A 22,437-nucleotide genomic window follows, 5' to 3' on the forward strand; every position below is an offset into this window, starting at 1 on the left:
GTTTTGTCATTCCCCCCCTTCCCCTTCCACTCCTCTTTAGCATTCTACCACTTCTGCATTAGTACCTCACTCCTCCCAGTCTAATTATGCAGATAATCCCCCCAAACATAATCCCAGCTATGAAATCTTTCCCAGGTTTCCAACTGCATCCTGAAAGTACCCACCTGAATATCACAAGCACCTCAAACTCAACATGTTAAACCCGATACTAAAGTCATCTCACTTCCAAAATCTGTTCTCCCTCCTGCATTCTATGTCTGTTTAAACTGCACAACTATTCACCCACTTACTGAAGTTGATTTGATTGTCCTCTTTCCCTTTCTATTCCTATATTCGATCTGTCCCTAAGACCATAAATTCAGTGGAATCCTCTTCCTGAGTTTAATAGGTGCTCTTTAAAGAAAGGCTTCAGACATGCTCACTCTAGCACTTTATTGGAAATTAGTTAGGTACATCAGTGAAATCAGATCAACCTAAAAGCATCATTTTCACACAATAATACCCCGATAATCTGTGCTATCTTCTTACATAATTTAACAAATCCCCAGATGCTCCTTATTTCGGTCAAAGAGCTTGAGTGGTCCAGAAATCTCTCTATACATATAAATATAAATTGTAGCATTTAAAATAAACATCACTGTTTGAGTTAGTTCCAAAGGTGCTGCGAACATCTCGTACCTTGGAATGGTTGCAGTGCTGGTGGGAGGGGATGAAGGGAGTACACATTATGCGGTGGACCTAATTACAGCAGGGGCTGGGGCGGAGGGGCACACAGGGGACGGGGCGGGCGCTGGGTATCCTGAAAGCTGGCCAGGGAACTCAGCCACCCTGCATCTGCCAACACTGCTTGAGCGTCAAAGCTATAGGACGCTAATGCAGAAAGAAGCCCATCGCCCCAGCTCCCTTGGCATTGCCAAGAAATGTGAGAGCCCCTCCAAACTGCAGATTCCGGTGTCCTGGGAAGATCCACCCATCTCCCTCCCCCTGCCATGCTCAATTCCCTCCCAAATTAGACAACTCAAGGGAGTGGCACCTCAAAGAAAAGAATGTTGAGCCACATGCTGTTGGTCCCTTGGAATGATGACAGGGTACCTTTGCTTGCCTTCATCTTAGGGGCACTGGGGAAGACTGCTCTGCCCCAGTGTCTCCCTCACCACCTTGAAGACCCTCATCAGCAGCTAGGGTCTTTGGTTCTTCAAAGCTTCTCAGCATTTAGCAGTAACACCTGTGTATCTACTCATCAACAGCTTTAACCTCCACTAGGTCATTGGTTCTCACAACCCCATGAGGTAGGACGGGCAGGAATCATGATCCCCATTTGGAAAGTAAGGAGCCTGGAACTCATAGAATTAAGTCCCTTGACCAAACTCACACCACTGGCCAGTGGCAGAATCAAAACCAGAACTCAGGTCTCCTCACATATCGAGCTCCAGTGTCCATGCTCCAAAGTCCCTCCTGCGGCTCTTCTGAGAAAGGGAAAGAAGCTGGGGGCAGGGACTCTGTCCTCATCCGTCACCTGCCCCTCTTGGGAGTTTCTCAGACGGCCCCATTGAGGACAGGATGAGTCCGCATGCGATAGATGATGACCGCAGTGGCCGGGCACAGCAACAAGGAGGTCATGATGACAATGGTGGCCAGGATGATGAGGACAATGACCCATATGTCCAGGATGTGCTTGGGAAGCACGACTTCCATGGGGACCTGGCTGACGGCATCCATGCTGCTTCACCCTGCAACAGGCAGGAAAGAGGAATTCACCATTTTGTACCCCAGGAGTCAGAAGGTAGGTCACTTACCAGCTGCTGTGTACTCGTTAATGTTGCCTGATCAATAATAGTAACGGCCTCATTTACTGTGGGCTTCCTATGTGCCAGGCCCTATCCTAAGCACTTTACATGTATTAACTCACTTAGTCCTCACTTCAACCACCAACCCTTTGCGGTAGGGACTATTATTGTCATGCTTTTTTATTTCTTGGCCTTTATCTTCAGTTATTTCCATTTTGGAGATGAAGACTCTAAAGCCTTAAAAGATGTAGATGTAGTTAATTTCCCCAAGGAAGCAAAGCCAGGTGGGTGGGACTCCAGAGTCTTCATGTTTAACTATTAAACTATCATACCACCAGTCTGTTCCCTCATCTGTAAAATGGGAAATTCATTGTTTTTGGTCCCGCACCCCTTCTCCCTTTCTCCTGGTAACAGGTCCTCCTCTTTTCTGAAGAACCTACCCTTTCTGTGTGGTTTAGTTAGAGCACACACCTGAGCACAGGGAAGCACACGTGACCTAGGCTTGGCCATTACAAATCTCCATAGCCTCAATTCAGGAATAGGCAAGTGATCCAGGTTAGGTCAACCAAAGCCCTCCCAGGGCTTTTATTCACAAACTATTGGGAAAGATGATTCTTTCTGCTGGGATTGCTAAACTGAAAGGATATGAGTCTGGAAAGGATGGGCATGGGGCTATCTTGCCCACATGTGACAGCATGTCCTAGAGATGGAAAGAGAAGTGGAGTCCTGACAACCTCATTTGAGTACCTGAACCCAGCCAGTCTGACACCATCTGCAACCTCGGACGGCCCAGATATATAAGCGAATAATCCTCTAGTTTTGCTAAAGCCAGTGTCAGTTTGGTTTCTCTCACTTGCAGTTAAAAGAGTTCTGATGGATAAAGATGTAAATCAGTTGTTCCCAAACTTTTTCGATTCACAGCACCTTCAGTAATTTTCTCACAGCGCTCTAGGCCAAAAGAAATACCTAGCAGTTCCATTTATTACGTAGTTAGGTTCAATTTAATAAACATTTATGTCCTAACAAATGAGTAGCTGTTTGAAAATATAATACACAGAAATTGAAAGAAAAAATTTGTATTTCATTCTTAGCCAGTTACTTACGGCATGTGTGCGACTGTGAGGCATTGCACAACTTTTCAAACTTTGGAGTCAGATGGGACGATGCCGTGCTTACTTCCTATTCCACATTCATTTGTGTGCTGTGCTTGCAGTATCATGGCAACTGCTAAAACTCAGCATCACAAAATATAGCATCACCAAAATGAATGTAGTATGATTAATGTTAGACTGTAAATTATCTTGAACTAGTAATTTGCACAATGTCTGAGAGTTGTCAAATATCAATATTCCTGTCAAAAATTTTAAAGATCCCACAGCTCCCAGACACACACTTTTCCAATGAGTTCACTGCGGCTCCCCAGGGCTCAGCGCACAACCCGGGAACCACAGGTGCAACGTGTTCCCTGCCCAGAAGTCACAAGGCCGGAATAAACAATCTCCTACAGTTCCTTCTAGATCAAAGATTTATAATTCTGTGATTCAAGGTCCCAGGCAAAATCCCCAATCCCAGTTCTATTTCCTGCTTTTACCTAAATCAATAGCTTTTCCTTTTTAATGCCTTTGGCTCCATACCCACTGTGGCCACATTAAGTAATTTTACTGATTACCATACCCAAGGTACAGTCTCCAAGATATGCATACATACTAGGGTGTTTGTTTCTGCGCTGTCTGCTATAGCAACCAACACAACGCAAGTATCCATAAATAGTAGAGTGTATCCATATAATGGAACACCAGGGAACAATTTTCATTCATTTGTTTAACAAATACACAGTGCTTGCTACACACCATGCACGGTTCCAAGGGTGTTACAAATATTAACTTATTTAAGTTATTATCAAAAAGAATGATGATCTGTAGTGAGCTCCAAAATAGTCCTAAGTGGGGAAAAAAATAAAGTGCAGGATAATGTGTATAGGATAACTCCTTTGGTTCAGATTTTGTAGAATTAAGTAGATAGACAGGTGAGGATATATAAAAGTAAAATCATTTATAAGGAGAATCCGAACAAAATGTTAATAGTGATTACCTTTGGGAGTTGGACTAGGAGTGGGAAAAGTTCCTGCTTTTCATTCTTCATTTTTTTTATACTGTTGAGTTTTATAAACATGAGCATGTCTTACTTTTAATTTTTTTTCAAGTCAACTGGTTGATGGAAAAATGGGCTTTTTTGTTTTTGTTTTTTCTTTATTAAAAAAGACTAAATACACACACATACAATTTTCAAGCCAAATAAAATTAAAGTATGAGACTAGATTAGTGGTCACCAAATGCCATATACCGTGCTAAGTGAGAACCACCTAAGGACAGTTTAAAAAACGTTGCTTCGGGGTCCCATCACAGACTTACTGAATTAGACTCCAGAGGGGCCTCCCCCACTCCCATTTCCCAGGTGATTTGAATGTGCAGCCCGCTTTGGGAATCCCTGATCTCTAAGGCCTCTACCACTCTTCCTAGCTCCATGATTTGGGAACTGATTCCTCCGTGCTCTGTAGCCAGTCTAAGTCAGATGTGGGCACATTCTAGGATGGAGGAGAAGCCTCTAGCGAGGCTCTCAGGGCCACAGGATTATAAGGCAGGGGGCCTGCCCCGGAGGAAGAGGCACAGGCTGGCCCTGCCTCAGCCTCAGAAACATGGTCACTTTCTCCAAGGTCTAAGGCATAGAAGCATGAGTCACAGGAGACGCACACTGTTAAAGAGGGACGGGGTGGGGAAAATCATTCGTTGTGGTCTCCTGATTACATCAATAGCTAGCTTGCCTTGGGCCAAAAGAACCACACAAAAGCCCTTTCCGGTAAACCCATTAACATCAAACAGTCTCTGTAACTCCAAATGCCAGGAACACATAATCTCCCTGGCTGATTTTCATAAGGAAAACCTGTCATTTACGGGAACTCAGGCTTCAGGGCTCATCCACAAGCTAGAACTAGCCTTGTTTCACAGGTGGCAAAATTGAAGCCCAAAGGTCTTCCCCCACCTTCAAGCCCACCCGCTTCCAGAATGATCACTCAAAGACATCAATCTGATCAGATCACTGGCCCTAATTAAAACAAAACAGAACAAATCGATGAATAAATGAAACTTTGTCTGTAACCTGTATTCCAGACTGTACCACTATTACTTTTTCACACATGAAATTGTTTAAAACCCAGTCACAAAAACAGATAAAATTGGAGCTCCTCTAGACTGCTGGGGAGTGCTCAGCGAGAGGGGTTTGGGGTCCTATCCAGTAAGCAGAGCTGAATCCTTAGAGGCCCTAAGCACTAGAGATTAGGGTGCCCACCCCCTTCACATATATAATTCAAACTCAAATCAATACTAAGCCGTAACACCAAAATGTACATGTTATAATGAAATTAAAGTCATTTTTTTCTTCTAACTGAAAAGATCTGAGAACATAACTTTTCCCAGTTGTTTTTCTGGTGTCCCCACTTAGCACAGCCTGCTCACTTGGTACAGCACAGCTGTTCAGCTGCTCCTTGACTCCTTGGGCTCCTCAGAACACAGATTGAAAGTCACAAGCTGTGATGTTCTCCAAGGGCCCTTCAGGGCTCTAAGGCTGGCCATACACGTGGCCAGGAGTCAGAGGGCACAGGGAGCTCCCTCTCTCTGTTTCAACCCTCTCAGTCCTCCAGCGTGTTCTCTGATGAGCTGTTCCCTCCCATGTAACAGAGGTTCCAGTAACTTCCACCTTTCCCCACTGTGAAAGAAAAGATATTTTCCCCCAAATGAGAACTACACAAACCATATGTTCAGCACCATTAATGGCATGCTAGAAAAATTGGCTTGAGAAAAAGCAGGACTCGCTGACTTCTGTTTGACCTCATCTGGCATCTGGGTGACTGGCTCCTTGTGAGGGCATAAAACTGTTTCTTGGTACATCTAATGAATAACTATAGATCAATATGCTTATTGTTTGCTTTGCAGATATATTACTTGTGATTTCTAATGAATACATCAAGTTGGAATATGGCACAAGCCATTCATGTCACAAATGTAACCTTATCATTGATAAAAATATAATGTTTTTATGACCACGGAAGGTAAACCAGCAGTCAGGCCTAAATTCTTGTTACTTCAAACTGGTATACTTTATCTATTTACCTCATTAATAAATAATAAACTTTAACATATGTTCGATGTGTTTGTCTAAGAAACTATGTTAAAGTCACCCTGAGCTGACAAACAAAGGAGCCACTGTCTCCATCAGCCACTGACACCATCTAGGCCCTACACCACCTGCCCTGTGACCTGGAGACATCATGGCTCCACTTTAGACCATGAGTTTAAGCAATGGAAAAGTTAAGAATCCCAAAATGACTATTTTGTATCCATTAATAAGACTAAGTGTAAGGGCCAAAAAAGAAAAAATGGTAGTTCCTTCAGAGGAGGAAAACACTGTACCTTCTCCAAAAGTGGGAAACTCATCCCATCTATCAAGTAGTCTGTTTGGTCCAGTCTAGGAAGGAAAGCAGAGGTTCCCTGCTGCCTGCTTCAGAAACATCAAATTTTACTTTTGGGACCATTTTTCTTAAGTAACTGAAAGTTCTTTTACAAAAAAAAAAAAGAATCCTTCCAGTCAGTTCTATCATATGGCAAATTTTCTAGTGCCAACAAAAAAATATACATTTCATAAATTAAAATTTCCTACAAGTCAGGAGTTTTAGAATAACCAAATTCAAAGTGACTAATCTGTGCTATCTATCTACCTTTCAATTATGAGACTCACTCCCCAACAAATAACTTTCACCTCTCTGACAGAACACTAATAGTTTTTGGTTGAGCACTCTCAGGACTAGTAACTCTGTCTAGGGTGTTCATTCATTCATTCACTTGTTAAGTACTTGCTATATACAAGATACTCTCTTAGGAGTTACTATTATTTACTCAAAAGACATAACTCTTTTAACTCCAAGGAGCACAAAGAAGTTAAGTATCCCTCCCCTTAAACACAGAATTACACAAGCCAGCATGTGTTTAACAAACACCAACTGCTAAGGACTGTGCTAGGCCTTGTCCCATACATTAATTTATTTAAACTTCACAGTAATCCTGTGCAGGATATATTATTTTACAGATGTGGAAACTAAATCTGACAGAGGTTAACTGGCTTGTGATCATAAAATTAGTAAACGGGATTCAAACTCAGGTCTCCTGACCCTGTATTCACCACTACGTACAGCTACCTCCAAAGCACCCACACAGACCCAGGAGTATGAACAGGGAGATGCCAGATCCATAGCTCTCTTTTAAGCCCAGGTCAGACTATTACTGTTTTTGGTCAAAGGGCATTCTAGATTTAGAGAATTAAGAAAAGGTATGCACAGAAATAGAGCAAACAATCCTAAAATGTGTATGGAACCAACAAAAGATCCTGAGTTGCAAAGCAATCTGGAGAGAGAACAAAGCTGGAAGCATCATGCTCCCTGATTTCAAACTATATTACAAAGCCACAGTAATCACAAAAACATGGTATTGGCATAAAAACAAACAGATCAGAGAGCCCAGAACAGAATAGAGAGCCCAGAAATAAGACCACACATATACGGTCAATTGATTTACTACAGAGGGGGCAAGAATACACAATGGGGAAAGGACAGTCTCTTTAACAAATGGCATTGAGAAAACTAGGCAGCCACATGCAAAAGAATGAAATTAGATTACTATCTTACAACATGCATAAAAATTAACTCAAACTGAATTAAACACCTGAAACCATAAAACTCCTAGAAGAAAACATAGACAGTAAACTCCTGTACATTTGTCTTGAGAAGGATCCTTCAGATCTGACTCCAAAGGCAAGGGCATCAGAAGCAAAAATAAACAATAAAAAAAACTACATTAAACTAAAAAGCTTCTGCACGGCAAAGGAAACTATCAACAAAATAAAAAGGCAACCTATTGAATGGGAGAAAATATTTGCAAAGCATATATCCAGTAAGGGGTTAATATTCAAAATATATAAAGAACTCATACAACGCAACAACAACAACAAAAATCTGATTTAAAAAATGGGCAGAGGATCTGAATAGACATTTTTCCAAAGAAGACAAACAGGTGGCTAACAGACACATGAAAATATGCTCAACATCACAACTCATCAGGGAAATGCAAATCAAAACCGCAATGAGATATCACCTCAACCTGTTAGAATGGCTATTACAAAAAAGACAAGAAATAAGTGTGGGCAAGGATGTAGAGAAAAGGGCACCTTTGTATACTGTTGTTGGGAATGTAAATTGGTGCGACCACTATGGAAAACAGTATGGAGCTTCCTCAAAAAATTAAAAATAGAACTACCATATGATCCAACAATTCCACTTCTGGGTATTTAGCCAAAGAAAACAAAAACACCAATTTGAAAAGATATATGCAGCCCTATGTTCATTGCAGCATTATTTTTAATAGCCAAGATATGGAAACAAACTAACTGTCCATCAATGGATGAATGGATAAAGAAGGGGAGGTGTATATACACAATGGAATACTACTCAGCCATAAAAAGAATGAAATCTTGCCGTTTGTGACAATGTGGATGGACCTTGAGGGTATTATGCTAAGTGAAATAAGCCAGTCAGAGAAAGACAAATACCATTTCATTTCATTTATATGCGAAATATGAAAAAACAAATGAACAAACAAAACTAAACCAAACCAATAGATACAGAGAAGAGATTGGTGGTTGCCAGAGGGAAGAAACGTCAGAGAGTGGGTAAAATGGGAGCAGGGGGTCAACAGGTACAAACTTCCAGTTACAAAATAAATAAGTTGTGGGGATGTAATATACCGCATGGTAACTATAGTCCAGAGTATTGTATTGCATATTTGAAAAGTGATAAGAGAATAAATCTTAAAAAACCTCTCATCACAAGAAAAAAAAATTTGTAACTTTGGTGACTAGATGGTAACTGGAATCATTGTGATGATTATTTCACAGCATATACAAATTTTGAATCATGTACACCTGAAATTAATATAATGTCATATGCTAATTACACCTCAGTTTAATAAAAGAGAGATGCAATCTACAAAGATCAGGACTTCCACTTCTGTTAAGGACAAACTAGATAATTTCGACCAATCGTCTTACTGAGGACTGGAAAAATTAGGCCCCCCAGAAATCTGCTCAAAGGCACTAAGTAGCAAAATAATGAAGAATGACCAGGCTAAGATCTGGAAGAAGACAGAAATTCAGGGAGGTGAGCCTGGCATGTGAAGCAGCATTTCCGTTAGTGGAGGATAGAGGCTAAGCAGTGTTTCTGACAGACTCAAAAGTACAAGACTCCCAAGACAGAGAAAGCAAAACCCCTGCATTTTGAGTTTGGACTTCAAAGAGCACTCTTAGTGCTAAGAGTGAACAAGAAGTATACCAATCCCGGAGACTGCAACCCCAGCTTTGAATCTTCACAGTCCCTGAAATTGAATTAAGTTTGTTCCAGATCACTAGTACCTTCAGGTCCTTGGCAGAAGCAAACTTACATCCTCTCTAGAGGAGATAACATCACAATTCAAACTTTCATTCAAATTTCAAATTTTTTATTCAAATGTCCAATCATGACCAAAAATAAGCAGCAGTGAAAAAAGGCAAGATGCCTAGAATGGAACCATCAGAAACAATAGACAATAGAAAAAGATTTACAGGGCTTCCCTGGTGGCACATTGGTTAAGAACCCACCTGGCAATGCAGGGGACACGGGTTCGAGCCCTGGTCCGGGAAGATCCCACATGCCGCAGAGCAACTAAACCTGTGCGCCACAACTACTGAGCCCTCATGCCACAACTACTGAAGCCCACATGCCTAGAGCCTGTGCCCTGCAACAAGAGAAGCCACCACAATGAGAAGCCCGTGAACTGCAATGAAGAGTAGCCCCCACTCACCACAACTAGAGAAAGCCCACGCTCAGCAACGAAGACCCAACGCAGCCAAAAAAAAAAAAGAAAAGATTTACAGGGGCTCCAGATATTGGAGTTGTCAGACAGACACACACTTTAAGTAACCTTGATTACTATGTTTGAGGACAAAATAACACAAGATTGAAAATTTTCACAGAGAACTGGAAACTATAAGAAAGAACACAACAGATTTTTGAAAAGAACAAAATAGAAATTCTGGAACTGAAGAAAACAGTTAATTGAAAGAAAAAAAACCTCAATGAATGGACTTAACAGCAAATGAAGCATAGCTGAAAAAAGAATTAGTGAAATGGAGGATCAGAGAGAAAATATAATGATGCAGACAAATAAAAGGGTGAAAAATACAGAAAACTGGGTAAGGGGTATAGAGGAAACAGTGACACAATACAACATACACGTAACTGGAGTCCTAGAAAGAGAGAAGAGAGAATGGGGCAGAAACAACATTAGAGAAAGAAAAAACTAAGCTGATGAAAGACATCAATTCACAAACTAAAGAAGCCCCATGAAGTCCTAGCGAGATAAATAAAATGAAATCCATAGTTAGGTGCATTATAGTAAATCTGCTGAAAGCCAGAGACAAAGAAAAAAAGATTATCTTCAAATGAAAACCAGTTAGACTGAGAACTAACTTCTCAACAGAAACAATGTAATCTAGAAAGCAGAATGATTTCTTTAAAGTGAACAAAAATAACTGAAAAGTATTAAGATGAAATAAAATTTCGGATAAAAATACAGGATTTAAATATTCAATAACAGTAAATATAAATAGCAGAAGAAACAGAATTAAAGTGTTCTGATTTTCTGGCATTGTCTGGGAAAGGGCAAGATAACCAAATAACATTGGACTTTGTTAAATTAAGGATGTATATTGTAATCTCTAGGGTAGCCATTTAAAAGTAGCAAAAGGGTACATGATTTTCAGAGAAAACAAGAAAAAGAGGGGGAAAACAGAACAGGTGGGACAAATAGAAAGCACATAAAAAGATAGTAAATTTAAACCCAAACTAACAAAAACTATCAGAGCATATAAAAATATAATTTTTTTTTACAAGAGACACATGGGGATTCAGAAATGTTGAAAGTAAATGGAAACAAAAGAAATACCATCTATCACAAATTTTGGAAGCTAGTAGAGCTATCTTATCATCAGACAAAGTAGACTTTTAGGCAAAAAGTATAACTAGAGATGCCAAAAGATAATATGATTTTTAATTTTAATATACCTAATCTCAGAATTATAAGGAGAAATGGACAAATTTACAATTATAGTGGGAGAGTTCAACACATCTCTCTCAAATACTGATGGAACAAAAAGATTTTAGAAATCACCTAAGGACACAGAAAACTTCTTAAATTAGTAGTTTTCTACAATATATAATTTCAGGTAGAAAAACTAATTTAAAATAAAAAGTTAACATTTAGATTATTTCCTCTATGCATAACTATATATTCATTAATGGTATTGGAAGAGAATAACTTGGAGAGTAATTATATTAGAATAAAGGGAAGCATAACGTATTGCATTCAAAAAGCAAGTTCAAAGCAGAGTAGTTTTAGCATAGGAACAAGTAAGTTTTAGAACTTATTTCATACATTAAGTCATTTGACCTGACTCAGAAAATAGGGAGCTGGCTCTAGTATGCTCCAGTTACAACTGTATATAGGCTATTTCTGTAAAGCAATGACAGTAAGCAGAATTCTAAGGTGGCTTCCATAATCTCCATTCCCTGGTGTTACACTGTGATTAGGTTAGGTCACGTAACAAGGGTGAAGGGATTTTGCAGATGTAATTAAGGTTCTAGAATTGCTTACTTTAAAGTAATGGAAAAGATTACCCTGGGTGGGTCTGACTTAATCAGGTAGAAGTCCTTTAAAAGAGGGCTGAAGCTTTCCCTAGGTCAAAGATACTCTTCTGCTGGCCTTGAGTTGCAAGAAACAAATCTACCCACAACCTGAAAGAGCTTGCAGGCAGATTCTGCCCTAATGGATCCCCCAGATGACAGTGAGGTCTGGCTGACACCTTGACTGAAGCTCTGTAAGGACCCAGCTAAATTGTGCTTGCAATCCTGACCCAAGGAAACTGTGAGATTCTGAGTGTATGTCTTAAGCCACAAAATTGTGGTAATTTGTTATGGTAGCAATAGAAAACTAATACAGCAATACTGTATCCTACTGGGTTTGTTCCGTGGAGGTGAAACTTCTACAAAGTAATGGTATTCTAGAAATCTACACAGAATTTAGACACTATCTAGTTTAAACCACATAATCTACCTCCCATTTTACAGATGAAGCACATGACTTGCCCAGGGTCACATAGCAAGTTAGTGGCAGGACCCAGGGGAGAACTCAGGCCTCCTGATTCGCAGTGCTCTCTTCAATTCCCTCACTATCCTGTTTCAGATGGGAGCTGGGAGAAGACGGTGGGGCATCGGGTTGGAGAGAGCAGTGATAGAGAATAAGCTAATATAATGAATGAGAGCCCGCCAGGCTTCTTTTTTTTTGTATTGAAGTATAGTTGATTAACATTAACAATGTTAACAATGTTGTGTTAATTTCTGCTATACAGCAAAGTGATTGTTATACATATATATATTCTTTCTTAAAGTATTCTTTTCCATTATGGTTTATCATAGGATACTGAATATAGAGTTCTCTGTGCTATACAGTAGGGCCTTGTTGTTTATTCATTCCATGTATAATAGCTTACATCTGCTAACCCTAACCTCCCTCCCCCAATCCCCTCCCTCTTGGCAACCACAAGTCTGATTTCTATGTCCATGGTCTGTTTCATTTGTGTCATATTTTAGATTCCACATATAAGTGATATCATATAGTATTTGTCTTTCTCTTCTGACTTACTTCACCTAGTATGATAATCTCTAGTTGCATCCATGTTGCTGCAAATGGCATTATTTCATTCTTTTTGGTGGCTGAGTAGTATTCCATTGTATATATGTACCACATCTTCTTTATCCATTCATCCATCAGTGGACATTTAGGTTGTTTCCCTGTCTTCGCTATTGTGAATAGTGCTGCTATGAACAGAGGGGTGCGTGTATCTTTTGGGATTAAAGTTTTGTGCGGATATATGCCCAGGAGTGGGATTGCTGGATCATATGGTAATTCTATTTTTAGTTTTCTGAGGAACCTCCATACTGCTTTCCATAGTGGCTGGTACAGGCTTCTTGACTGTACCTTTTTTACTATATAAAAACCTAAGGAGACCTTTAGGCCCAGAGCCCTAAACAATTTCCCCAAAGGTGAGGCAGGGAGATAGTTTTCCAGGACCACACACACACAAACACACACACACCAAAAGCAAAGCAAAGCAGTGTCCTATCAGAAGCACTCATGGATATAGTTCCAGCGTTTGTATTTCATCCCTTTGACTTAAGGTCCAGATGCAGATCAACCCAGTGAAGAATGTAATGACTAAGCCTTGTAACTTATTTACTCCTCACCTTGGGTAAGAACATCAGAGAAGAGAGGGAGAGACAATGGAATCCTACTTGTAGTGGGAGATTCCACCAAATTGGGGGGAAAAAAAAAGCCAACATGCATAGAGGACAAAAGACTAGGAGAGGAATGGACTTTGCCTGGGCTCCAGCTCTGCCCCAGCACTGATTTTACCCAACACAGCTCCGTTCTCCTCACAGATTGCCTTCCCTCTCTACTCAGTGGTATAGGTACTGAATAAACATTTCTTAAGTCAGCAAAGCCCCAAGCTCCTGTAATCTGGTAAGGTGATGGAAGCTCTTAGAGTAGAGAGAATACTTGGAAACAGCAGGGAATTAGCTCCTAAACACGCAGACTGCAGAGCAGTGTTAGAAGCCCAGTCTTAGAGGCCAGTCGGCTTGGATTTAAATGTGGCTGTACCGCTTTCTAGCTCACCTACCTTGTATAAGTTACTTTAACTTCCTAATGCTTCCATTTACTCAGCTGAAAACAAAAACAAAAATGGGAAAGTAATAGTATCTGCCTTGTAGGGTTAGGAGAACTCCATGAGATAATCACATATAGTACTTAGCAGTGTTCTGACAACAGTAAGCACCCTACAAATGTTCGTCCTATGATTAATAATTCCTGACCATAGGGACTCTCTGCAAATATCCACCCCTTTGGCTAGAGTTTGTTAGCATCCCTAACTTGGACTGTGTCTTTGCTTTATCAACAAAGAAGATAGATGCTTAATCCATATTAACAATTTTTTTTAAGGGAACGCTATTTATTATTATTATTATTTTTTTTTTTTTTTTTGGCTGTGTTGCGTGTTCGTTTCTGTGCGAGGGCTATCTCTAGTTGCGGCGAGCGGGGGCCACTCTTCATCGCGGTGCGCGGGCCTCTCACTGTTGCGGCCTCTCGTTGCAGAGCACAAGCTCCAGACGTGCAGGCTCAGTAGTTGTGGCTCACGGACCTAGTTGCTCCGCGGTATGTGGAATCTTCCCAGACCAGGGCTCAAACCCGTGTCCCCTGCATTGGCAGGCAGATTCTCAACCACTGCGCCACCAAGGAAGCCCAGCAATTTTTTTTTAATCAACCAGCAGCAGCACTGGTTAAGCTGACCTATTTCTCCAGTCCAAGTATGAAGCTAGTAGAGTAGCAATTCATTCTAATTCAGTAAACGTTTATGGCACTGTGATTAACACTGGGGAGAGGGTGTGGAGATAGAGAGAAACACAGTGTTTTCCCTTAGGAGGCAGAGAGAAATGCAGTGTTTTCCCTGAAGAGGCAGAGAGAAATGCAGTGTTTTCCCTGAAGAGGCTCAGGCTCTTCTGGAGGAAAAGACATGAATTACAATACAAGGCAGAAAAGTGGACTAAAGGTACAAACTACATGCTATCTCCAAGGAGGAAAGAAGTAGAGTACTTGATTTGAATCCTGCTTTCCACCCATTAGAAGTATGACTTTGGACAAGTTATTTAAAAACGCTAAACCTGTCTTCTCATCTTTAAAATAGGGACACTAAAAGCACTGCACTGGAATATCCTATTGCAAGGATAAAGTGAGATAATATGTATGGAGTCCTGGAAAATAACAGATGCTCAAAACAATATTAATCCTCATGCCTTCATTTTTGTCTAAGTAAAACTGAAGACAAAAAAGGGGGCTTTTGATATGGACTTTGAAGGTAAGTAGGAGTTCAAAGGAAAGAAATATGGGGAAAGGCAAGATCAGTAGAATAAACATCATCAACAAAGCCCAGAGCTGATGAGATACTTGGTGTGTTGGGAGCACATATAGTCCTGGTGGCTTGGGCAAGAAACTTAACCTTTTAAAGCTCCAGTTTCATTTGTAAAATGGGAATAATAATAACTATTAATAGTGACTTCTTCATAGGGATGCCATGGAAGTTGAGTGAGCTAATGCACATAAAGCACTTGGACAATGCCTGGTACACAGTAAGGGCTTCATACATGTTAAACTGAGCTAGTGAACACAGCTCCCAAACTCACACAAAGTTCAGAGGCTCCACCATTAGTTTGGGCACAATGACTGCTCTGCGACTGATCTAGGAAACTGTAGTGATAGTTTCATAAACAAACAGCCGTTGATGTCTGTCCCAGCTTTGACCTTCCACCAGAAATGCACACTCTCCACATCTGAACTGCAGCTAAGAGTTAACTTTTGAGAGACTGCCAGTGGTTATCCAACCAGTTTTACCACCAAGGAGTTCTCCAAGGAAGAATGCAATAAAAGAAATGACTTCCTGATGGCAGGCAAACATAATTATGCCAGAGTGGGAGACAAGGCAGATAGAGGCAGGTGGCTTCCTGCAGGTGTGGCCTTAGTCCGGCACTGCCAGAGCTCTGAGCAGACAGTGCTGATGATTCCTTTCCACTAGACATGGAGGCCAGGGAGGAGGCAGCTAGAACCAGCTCTGAGTCACTCAGGCTGGAGGCGTCTCTTGAAGCAGCTTGCAGAATGTGAACAATGAGGTAATGGTTCACAGGGGAGTAGACTAGGGGGTTTACCAGCAAGGCCCAGTTTATAGCACCTCTTCCTAAGGCTCTACCCTCTGAAAGAGCTGGTGAGATTGTCAGAAAAGAATGGAGCACTTAGGCCAGACAGAGAAGGCAACTCATGTACCAAGAAGGGACCCCACTGGCCACCTAGTAGCCTGGGGTACCTAGTGACCTGTGTCCCAAGCGCTGTTCCATTTCAAGACCTTTGCGCTTGCTGTTCCCTCTTCTTAAAATGCTCTTGCCGCCGGCTCTCTTCAATATCCAGTGTCTGAGTGGCCATGATCTCAACTTAAATGCCACCTCTTTGGAAAAGCCTTTCCAGACCCACCCTATTAAATTACCATCTAATCCACCAGCCATTCTCTATCTCATACCTTGTCTTATTTTCTTCATAGGCCTTTCACAGCCTGAAACTAGCTTGTTCGTTTGCTTGTTGTTTGTTGTTAGTGGCTATCTTTGCCCACTCAAGGTACAGTGCAAGTCCTAGGAGAGTAGATGCATCATCTCTTGTTCTCTGCTGTTCACTTAGTGCCCATCACAGGCTCTGCTCTGGCACACAGCAGTGCCCAATGAATGTGAGATTGACAAAGAAATGAATATGGACAGACTGGGGATCTTTAGATTTGAGCTTAACTCCTACAACTTAGTTAGTGGGGGAGGTCCAGAAAGGATCCTCATCCCTGTAGAAGTTCAATGACCTTGAAGTCAGAACCTTATCTCTTTTTTTTTTTTTTTTTTTTTTTGCGGTACGCAGGCCTCTCGCTGTTGTGGCCTCTCCCGTTGCGGAGCACAGGCTCCGGACGCGCAGGCTCAGCGGCCATGGCTCACGGGCCCAGCCGCTCCGCGGCATGAGGGATCATCCCGGACCGGGGCACAAACCCGTGTCCCCTGCATCAGCAGGTGAACTCTCAACCACTGCGCCACCAGGGAAGCCCCCAGAACCTTATCTCTTGAATAAAATAACACCTTCTGACTTGATCTCTGTACACTGAGGAAGGGTTATGGGGCCTCTTTCTTTCCCAGTCCACCTTGTACGTGCAAGGCAGAGGAGCACTGGCCTTTCAGAATAATGTCCTCTAGGCTTCCCACCTACTGACTTGCTTGGGCTGGTGAGTCAAATTCAGGTTTTGATTCCCTGTGTTCAGGGGCTGGGCATTGAGGTGGATGTGTAGGGGTTGGGGGGTTACTGCCCGGAGTATGGACTTTTCTCTCTCTGTTCTCCAAAGAGGACAGAGAGGCTGATAAAAGGGAAGGGGATTTCTCACGACAAGTCCAGTGTGAGAAGGCCATCCCAGCTTCACATTTACTCTTGGAAACAGTGTTATGTAATAGTTAGCCTCAAGTATTTACCAACTCAGCAAGGAGTCCATTTCACCAGGGACCTTTGTTCCAAAGAAAGGGGACAGTGGAAGGACACACAACTATCAAAAATGTGAAATAAAGCAAATCAGAGGACTTTCTCCAATGACCCGAGGTCCCTGAGGAGCACTCTGTTCTCATTTTACCCCAGTTGGCTTCTATCTCCTCCAAAATTCTTAACAGTCTAAAGACTTGTTCCCTGCCTGAGTTTCTATCTGCTCTCTGTGGCTGGAAAAATGGAAAAACACCAGGATATTTCGAAGAGATCAGAAAGCAGCCAGAGCTGTTCAAGACTGCACGTACCATCTGACCCGGCCAATAACTGAGTCTTAGAAACCAACAGGGAGCCAGCAGAGGAGAAACCCGGGCCAAATCCACAGCATCCTGTTTAAGCCTCTACCATCCATCATTGTTATTTGCCAGTGACTAAGTGCCTGCTGCTGCTGGGCTAACAAAGGAGACCTCGATGAGATCGGCTCTCGGGGGGCTGGGGGGTGGAGGGGTGTCAGTGATAGAGCTGCAAGGGCACCACAGTGGTGCGAATCCCCTGCCAAGCTGTGTGATCCAGAACAAGTCCCTCTGCTGAAGTGGACCTTGCTGTGTATGGTAGGTAGAATAATGACCCCTCAAAGATGTGCATATCCTGGTCCTCAAACCTTAAACATGAACAAGGAAGCATGGCTCAGAGGGAGGAGTCAGGGGAAGAGGCAAAGGGACTCTGCAGCAGTGATTAACGTTAAGGACTTTGAGATGGGGAGATTATCCTGGATTACCCAGGTGAACCCAGTCTAATCACATGCATCCTTAAAAGTGAAGCGGAAGGCAGCAGAGTCAGAGAAAGGACCTGACTGGCTGCTACTTACTCTGAAGATGGAGGAAGGGGGCTATGCGCCAAGGAATGCAGTGGCTTGAGAAGCAGGGAATGGCCGGCCCTCAGCTTGCAGCCAGCAAGAAAACAGTGACCTTGGTCCTACAACCACAGGAACTGAGTCCCGCCAGCAACTCAAATAAGCAGGGAACCAAGTCTCCCCTAAAGACTCCAGAAAGAAACGCAGGCTGAGGATGCCTCGATTTATTCTAGGTAGATCCATACTAGATGTATGATTGCTAGAACTGTAATACAATATATTTGAAGCCATTAAATTTGCGGTAATTTGTTACAGCATTAGAAAACGAATGCAGGGTGTGATCCTCAGTAAGTCCCTCTTTCAAAGTGAGCTTCAGTTTCCTGTAGGTCAATAGGAGAGGATGGACAAGGTGACCCCTAAGGGGCCAGCTCTCAAAGACTGACTCTGCTCCCCGAAGAGCTCCGCCCCAGGTCAAGATGGTGTGTTGGGGTGAAAACCATTAAAGAAAACATAGAGAAGAGTGAGGGAAAAAGAAGATTAATCTTTAAAAAGCCCCAGGGTGTTTCCTAAGATGCCACCCAGGGCACTCAAAAAGAAAGGTCTCCTGTTTTGCCCCTCGTTACTTCCTTGACCATACATATCCCAGAGGAACGAAGTGGGAAGTCTGAGAGGGCTAGACAGACGCTTCAGTAGAGGCTGTCCAGAGCACCGTGTTAAGAAGGATTCTCCTGCCCTGTGGAGGTTTGTTGAAAAGTCCTGAGTATCAGTGTCAGCCTGGGGCAGGGAATTAGGAGGAGTGATGTGTGTGACAGATATGTGTCATCGTTAATTGAAACTGATTTGGGGAACCCAGTTGTTTTCTCTGTCTTTCCTTCTCTCTCCTCCATTTCTTTTCCCCTGGTCCTACGTCGTGGGTTATGAGCAATTCACATGCCCAATCAGCCAACCAGGGTCCAAATCAACAAAATAAGGAAGCTGTATCTACACACAACTAAGTAGTTTAAAGTCACACAATTTAGTCACTGAATCTGTTTTGCTGTTGTTTAATGTGCCAGGCAATTATAATTCTGACCTGTTGCCCTTCCTTAGTTAAGGCTAAGAGTTGCCCTAAGTCTTAGCCTTTACTCCCAGAGGTACACCACTCTCACTTGAGGTTCACTGTCTGTTTCCCTAGTGAGTTGGAAGGGTACTAGGGTCCGCAGTGATTCACTAGTCCAGTGGCTGCCAAATTCTCACTTAACTCCCCCAGGTCACCCTGTGAGTAAATGGCAGAGGCAAGATCTGAATCCAGATCCCCCCAACTGCAATGAGGTTCAGAGCACGGGCCCTGGAGCCAAACTGCCTGGGTTCAAATTGCAGCTCTGCCACTTACCTCCTGTGTGATCATGCGTGAGTTACTCTCTCTGGATCTCAGTTTCCTCATCTATAAAATGGATGCAGTGATGGTCCCTACCTCATAGGATTATGGTAAATATCATAGCATTATGTAAAATGCTTAAAATAATGCCTGGCTAATAGCAAGCACTCGATAAATGTCAAGTATGATTATTATTACATTATTCAGCTTACCTGGCCAATCAGGGAGGGGGTCAGCAATGTGTGGTAATACCAACATTTACTCTTATAAAGTGTGAGTGCGAGTACACGTGTGTCTTTGATACCACTGCCAATAGTGGCAGTGTAAGACAATCAAGATAAAGATCCTCTTTCCTTGGAAATATTTCCTGTGTTTTTATGCTTTAATCCATGGAGAAGAAACAGAAGCACTTTTCTTTTTCTTTTCTTTTTTTTTTTTTGCACTTCATGTATTTATTTGAAACTTTGTACATGTCTCACTAAAGCATTCTAATATTTCGTTAGAATGTGATAGGCAGTATAGCAGGCACCTCTGTGTAGGGGAACAGAACATCTATTACAAATATACCGTGTTTCACTGAGCTTTCCCCTGGAAGAACAGACTCTACACTTTCTGGTGGCATTTTTTTTTTTTAAAGTCCTGTAGGTATTATTTCCTCTAGAATATGTTCTTTTATTTTACCTGATAGTCGACAAGGTGGATCTTTGCGGGGGCCTCTTTTAGAAACGCCACAAGAAGGACCAGGTGCACCCACTACATTCACCAGAATGGTCAGTTACCCATTCTCTAGCTACTGCTAACAAAAATTGCTTGTGAGTCATTTTATTCTGAGAAGCACTTTTCTTTAAAAAAAAAAAAAAAAAAAAAGGATCAGAATATGGCTGGGAAAGCATCTGAGGCTGTAACTACCTCTTTACCCCCTTGGTCTGGCACCCCTGGGCCCAATATGTGACCCAACCACACTTGGTCCCCAGAGTCTCTGATTTGTTTTATGTCTCAAACACCTCACCACGGCTCAGTGATTCTCAGGCTGGGCCAGAGAAAGGGAATCCCCAGACGTTTTATGGGATGGCGGAGCCCACAGCACTGACGCTCTGAGAGGTCAGTGTTTGGAAGATCTGATGGGGCATGAGTTATAACCCCCGTGGCAAGATTCATAACCCCGAGACAGCTGGAAACAGGAGGTCTCGGTTGGAGCAGAGAAACGCTTCTCCTTGGCTGTTTTTGGTTGTTGTTATGACAGAAGTACATGATGTCCTGAGGCTCAGCTGGGCTGTCTCGTATGTGCTTAGAGGATTGCTGAGTGCCCTGAATAACCCCCAAAGCACATCCCCCTTAACCACAGACACCCAACTGTTCCACCTCCACTTCCTCATTTTATAGGTGGGGGAAGCAAGGTCCAGATAGGGAAACCCCTCAAGGTAACTCAGTGTCTCCTGACTCCCAGGGAAATGTTCACCCAACCCCCAGCCCCACCCTATTCAAGCATTCACAATCCTTCCGGACTATGGACTATTTACCCACCACACTGGGACCACAGATCATAGCAGATGATCAGGGAATCTTTCATCCTTGAATAACTGAGCAGCTCTCAACACTACAGCCTAGAGCTTTGAGGGAATCTATAGACAAATGTGAGACTCGAGCTCCCAGGTGCCAACAAGACTAAAACGAGTCAAGAAGAAACAAGTGGAGCTGCATGCATAAGAGCCCAGCCTGGCTACTGAATCCAAAAAACCACCTTGACAGTTGTATGGTTTTTAACGGTTTACATCTCTCTCACACTCAGCAGGCAGTATCGGGCGCTGGTTCACCAGACCCTGTGCCAAGCGCTGAGGATGCGATACAGTCCCGACACTCAAGGAGTGTAGACAGTCCCTACACTCAAGGGGGTTCAGGGGTGCAAGAGAACTGGCAATTGGAACAACCAAGTCCTAAGCGGCAGGAGGAGGGAGCTTGGGAGGAAGGCTTCTCTCCGAGTTATTTTGCACGTTCCCTTTTCATTTGATCTGTATGCAAAGGGTATTTTCTCCATTTCACAGAGAAACTGCTCGTGACAGACCAGGGCTGAAACCCACCACCCCTGACTCCAAACCCCTGGTGCCCTCCACGCAGGACTTTGAGAAAAGTAAGACAGATAGCCTGCTGCTCTGGGTGGTGCAAAGACCCAAACTGCCGGCACAGCGCCCACAGCAGTGCTCAGGCTGGGGAGCTGAGCCCTGACGCCGCGCCTGGAGAGCAGAGGTAGCAGAGCCTGCTGGAGGAGGGGTCGCGCTCCCCAACCCCGGGCAGGAGCAGGGAAACGCGAGACAGGCCCGTTTCCGGTGGGGTTGGGAGCCCACCCATCCAAGCTCCGGCCTCCGGGGAGGCCCAAGATCGAGCGCCGAAGGTCTTTGGAACTTAGGGGCGGACAGAAGGAGAAAAGAGAAAAGCAAAAGTGATGAAGGGGGAGAAATGTGGAAGAAAAGCGGGCAGTTGGGAGGGCACTGGGGTAGAGGCAGCACGAGAGCCAGAGTCCCAGGCACTACACTTAATAACCCCACTCACCCTGGATCCGCACAGCTCCTTTGAAAACCCAGCGGCCCCCGCCGCTGCTGGATCGTGCCAGGTCTGCGAAAAGTTCCTGGGGTAGAGGCAGCCGGAACGCTTCTCCAGGTCTCCTCGGACGGTGCGGGTCCTAGCAGTGGGATGAGACCCCTAGCCCTGGGACCTCGGCCCCGAATGTGCCCCGGGCAGGCGGGAGCGCGCAGCAGTGGCCAGGACGCGCGGCTGGGCACGGGGCACGCTCTGCTCGGGTGGCTTTGGAGGCTCTGGAATGCGCGGCCGCCAGGGACCGCCCCCGGAACGCGGGGGCCTCGGCAGCTGCAGCCCGGCTCAACTCCTCCCCCTGCCTCCCCAGCGGGCTGCACAGGAAAGGAGAAACCGAGTCTTGGGGTTCCGAGAGTGCCACTTGTCACGCACTCGCCTTGTGACCTTAGCAATCACTTCTGTCGAGGGTCTCCACTCTCTTGTATTGTAAACAGAGAGAATTGACCTAAAATGTGTCCTCTGTGATCCTTTCCAGCTGTAGTCTTACACACGGGCAAGTCTAGCCCTTTGGTTGGAGTTTGCTTTGGAAGGAGGTTTGAAGGAGGAGCAGAACTC

At 43.4% G+C, this 22,437-nt stretch overlaps 1 protein-coding gene across 1 annotated transcript; it reads right to left on the reverse strand.

The window, feature by feature from the left end:
* Positions 1-413: 413 nt before the first annotated feature.
* On the reverse strand, positions 414-22,121 carry SMIM3 (small integral membrane protein 3). The gene is made up of 2 exons (XM_032629127.1): positions 21,841-22,121; positions 414-1,730 (listed from the first exon to the last, which is right to left on the reverse strand). Exon 2 carries the CDS (start codon positions 1,717-1,719, stop codon positions 1,537-1,539), a length of 183 nt encoding a protein of 60 aa, XP_032485018.1. The 5' UTR covers positions 1,720-1,730; positions 21,841-22,121; the 3' UTR covers positions 414-1,536.
* Positions 22,122-22,437: the final 316 nt, after the last annotated feature.

Source organism: Phocoena sinus, chromosome 3 (genome assembly GCF_008692025.1).
Source record: "Phocoena sinus isolate mPhoSin1 chromosome 3, mPhoSin1.pri, whole genome shotgun sequence".
NCBI lineage: Eukaryota > Metazoa > Chordata > Mammalia > Artiodactyla > Phocoenidae > Phocoena > Phocoena sinus.

Bases quoted from the DNA above. Each gene is read 5' to 3' on its own strand.
- SMIM3 (XM_032629127.1), bottom strand. From the start codon at position 1,719: ATGGATGCCGTCAGCCAGGTCCCCATGGAAGTCGTGCTTCCCAAGCAC.